This window comes from Cyprinodon variegatus, unplaced genomic scaffold (genome assembly GCF_000732505.1).
Source record: "Cyprinodon variegatus isolate N-32 unplaced genomic scaffold, C_variegatus-1.0 Scaffold155, whole genome shotgun sequence".
Lineage (NCBI taxonomy): Eukaryota > Metazoa > Chordata > Actinopteri > Cyprinodontiformes > Cyprinodontidae > Cyprinodon > Cyprinodon variegatus.
Window position 1 is genome coordinate 1,061,084 of NW_015150608.1, and position 3,494 is coordinate 1,064,577.

The 3,494-nt window shown below is 40.6% G+C and overlaps 1 protein-coding gene across 1 annotated transcript in view; it reads left to right on the forward strand.

Annotated features, from left to right (window-relative positions):
- Nucleotides 1–3,494, forward strand: part of LOC107086515 (microtubule-associated protein 4-like) — a 146,490-nt gene that overhangs the window by 135,293 nt on the left and 7,703 nt on the right. The window contains exons 12-13 of the mRNA XM_015377503.1: nucleotides 539–595; nucleotides 2,865–2,957. Of these exons, the coding sequence (XP_015232989.1) occupies nucleotides 539–595; nucleotides 2,865–2,957 (150 nt within the window). The remainder of the gene's footprint in view (nucleotides 1–538; nucleotides 596–2,864; nucleotides 2,958–3,494) is intronic.

A 3,494-nucleotide genomic window follows, 5' to 3' on the forward strand; every position in this document is an offset into this window, starting at 1 on the left:
GAAAAACTGTGATAAACTAAAGTGATAAACTAAAGGGATAAACTGGTTTTGACTATGGGTATGCTGGTCTGACCGGGGTACGCTCATCTGACAGACATCTTGTGCTCCATTATGCTCTCCTTAACAGTTGCACACATGATCCTCCGCCCCAGAGCCTCATATAGGTACATAATGTTTAATGTTCTTGTTGCGGCCCTTTTTTAAGCCAAAACCTTGTTTGGTTGTCGAAAAAATGCATCATCCACCCATTTTAGTTGATGTTACAGCTCAAAGTTTCCGTTCTTTAAAAGACTTGGGTTAAACCAAAATAGACACGGTTCTTCTTCACTTCCATATTTCATTCAGACCGGTTGCTGGTTTTTCCTCTTTATTTGGACGTCTGCCTTCGCTTTCCATGTTTTCACACTTTCTCCGGTATTCTTTTGATCCATTATAACTCACTTCCACAAACTTCTCTGTGCACGTTGGCCGCCTCCTTCTCTCCATTTGTCGTCACGTTTCTTTCATTGATCATGGGGGGCGGGGCTTCTCTCCTCAGGTGTCCTCTGTTACTCAGAAAAGGGGCGTGCCCTCCAAAGAAAGCAGCCAGAGCAAAGTGAGTTCCCCTCCAAACGCACTTCCTCATCTCCCACTCATTCACTCATTCATTCATTCATTCATTCATTCACTCATTCATTCATTCATTCATTCATTCATTCCGTTTTCCTGTATATCAGCTCCGTTTGGCAATGATCTATATCTTATCCTCAGAGACAAGAGGACAAGGAAAGTGGGGTTATTACAAATGTGTTGACATTTCTTTTTTTTACTTTGAAGATCTTATAAAGCACAGATAAATGTATGAAGTGAATTTTCTTCAATTAGTTTTCAAGCAAAGCACAGGTTCTTTATGCCGTCTAAATTCCACTGCTGGTTTCTTCACTCAGTTTTACTTTTAAAACATAAAAAAAAGGAAAAAAACAATCACATCTGCATTTTTTCAGAGATGGTTGAACCACAACGGTCTACTTTCTGTGAGGGTGATACTGCTGTGGTTTGTTCCCAGTTTACTGAGAAGAGAAGAATTGAAGAGACAATAAATATGTATATATATATTTATATGTATATTTATTTTTATTTTCTCCAGAAAGAAAAAAATCTAAACTCACTAGTGAATTTTGTTAAAAGCCAGAATAAAATGTTATTTTTCCATCTGTTCCATGATCTCCCTACCCATTATGTTTATCTGCTGTGTATTTGGCGCCACCTGTTGAACGCCAGATGCGTTGTCCCATTTTGCACTCAACTAAACTCATGGTGTGTTACCACAGAGCTAAGAGACGCATTAGTGAGCAGGTACAGACAATATTCCACCAAACTGTGTGCATCTCTGCTTTAATGTAACACAAAAAATACCAAAAAAACTTTTATGCCTTAAAGCAATTGGATACTTTTGGAAGGTCCATCCTTGCGCACATCAGAATCCCAACTTGAGTTTGTGTTTATTATTTTTTTCTTTTCTACTAGGAAATTAGACAATCTGAAGGTGACCATAGTGGTATTTCAGTTCTTCAAATAAACATCCTGGGTCGCATGTGAAGTTGTACTCCTGTCAGAGTAACCTTTTTATATGTAATCTCTTTATAACATGCTAATGATTAACGATGGTGGCCTCCTCCTTAGAGTTTGTTCCACTTTGCTTCTCCACCTGCTGTTTAGAAATCAGATTATGTGTTCTTAGTGTGTGGTTTACACCTCAGGGTGCAAGTTTTAGTGTTCTAAACTGTGCATTATATTTCCCATCATGTTTGAAAAAGCACATATTCATCTCAAACCTAAAGTTGGCCCAGTACTTTGGACCAGAAGCAGATTCACACAAAGTCTGGACCTTTGTGGCTTTGCTGTGGTACCACTTGGTACTTATGGTAGCTGTCACCGTATTTCTGTTTTTCTTGGACACAGGTTTCCTCTTTCCTCTGTGGTGTGACTGCTATGGTCTTAAAGTCTCCATCTAGCTGGAGATTCAGATGCTATCACAGCCAAATGCTCTGCAATGGCAGCACCCTAATTCAGCAGCTAGAAACTCGGACACATCTTAAAGTATTCTTCTTTGCAACCCAATCTCTCCCAGTGAAGTTTTTTGTCATAAAGTGTTAACATTGGTTCCCTCAAAACCCAAGCAGATCTGAAGGCTCCCCTATGTACCCATCAGTGAGGCCCAAAGAGCAGATTTTCCCTGTCATCCTAAGAAGTCTTGTTATCTTAGAGTCACATTTAAAACAGTTCAGTATGAAAAGTCTTTCTCCTACCGAGCAGTGAGACATTCTATATGTGGTCGTAAAAATTCAACTGTCCCTGCAAACTCAGCGCAGGCGTCTGAGGATATGTGTTCGCGCAGCTATGTGGGGCCTTTTTCCCTTTTTTATACTAGTGTACAAACTTATATAGTCATAGTTCCTACTGCATCTTCAGCTTTATTATGTTGCTATAGAAAAGAGGTTCCCTGATTGTTGCTGCTAATAAAACTGAATTGAAAAAATATTAAAAAATAAATAAATATGCATTACTGTCCAAGCTGTTGACATTATCATGAACCGTGGATACCCTTCCCAATGTTTCTGTACTTGCACTATATACAGGAATAAAACAACAACTTTCTAATGAGAAATAGCGTCCAAAGCAGCATCTTTAGACATTAAGGTGGTGAACCTTGCTTTTTCCTGCTGTCTTGTCCTTTCTAACCTCGGCTGTGGTACCAACTTCTACTGTCCTCCTGTCTCCCTCACCTTCTGTTCCTCCTTTCCTTTTTAACTCTTGTGGTCCCCTCCCCCTCCTCGACCCTCCCCTGCCTTCTCTCTTCTCGCCACTGTGCTGTGTCCATGTAGGTTCAGATAGTCTCCAAAAAGCTGGACTTCAGCCATGTCACCTCACGCTTGGGCTCCAAGGACAATATGAAGCATGTTCCTGGTGGAGGGAATGTAAGTACTGTCTGGCCCACAGGTCCCAGTCAGGGGGGCCACGAACAAAAACGTTCCCACCAGAAGGGGTGAGAAATCAGATTTTGAACCCCTAAACACACTTAGTTGGTGGTTCCCTCTAAAATCATTTGAAGACATCCAAGTTACCAACAAATACAAATCTGTGCTTGGGTGTTATTACAATATAGATCACTTCTGATCTACCATTAGGCCAAAATACAGGATTTAAAGTTTATAGACTTAAAACCAGTGGGTGACGTCACTGATGCTCAGACAGGAAGTACACGCCCAAAGAACCTGCTCCCCCTGCTACAGAACATGCTTTACCTTCCCCACGCTTCCTTAAGCTTCTCCTCTCTCACCTTGTTCTGCCTCTAACTCACTAAGTAAATGCGGTTGTCTGGTCTCTGATTGGCTGTGCTTGTTCTGTTTTGTTTGTGGCTCTGTCACGTTTTTCAGCGCACTATTGTAGGATTTTTTATTGTTGTTTGTTTTCTGGGCCTATTTTCAAATTTAAAAAAATCCCCACAATCAAAG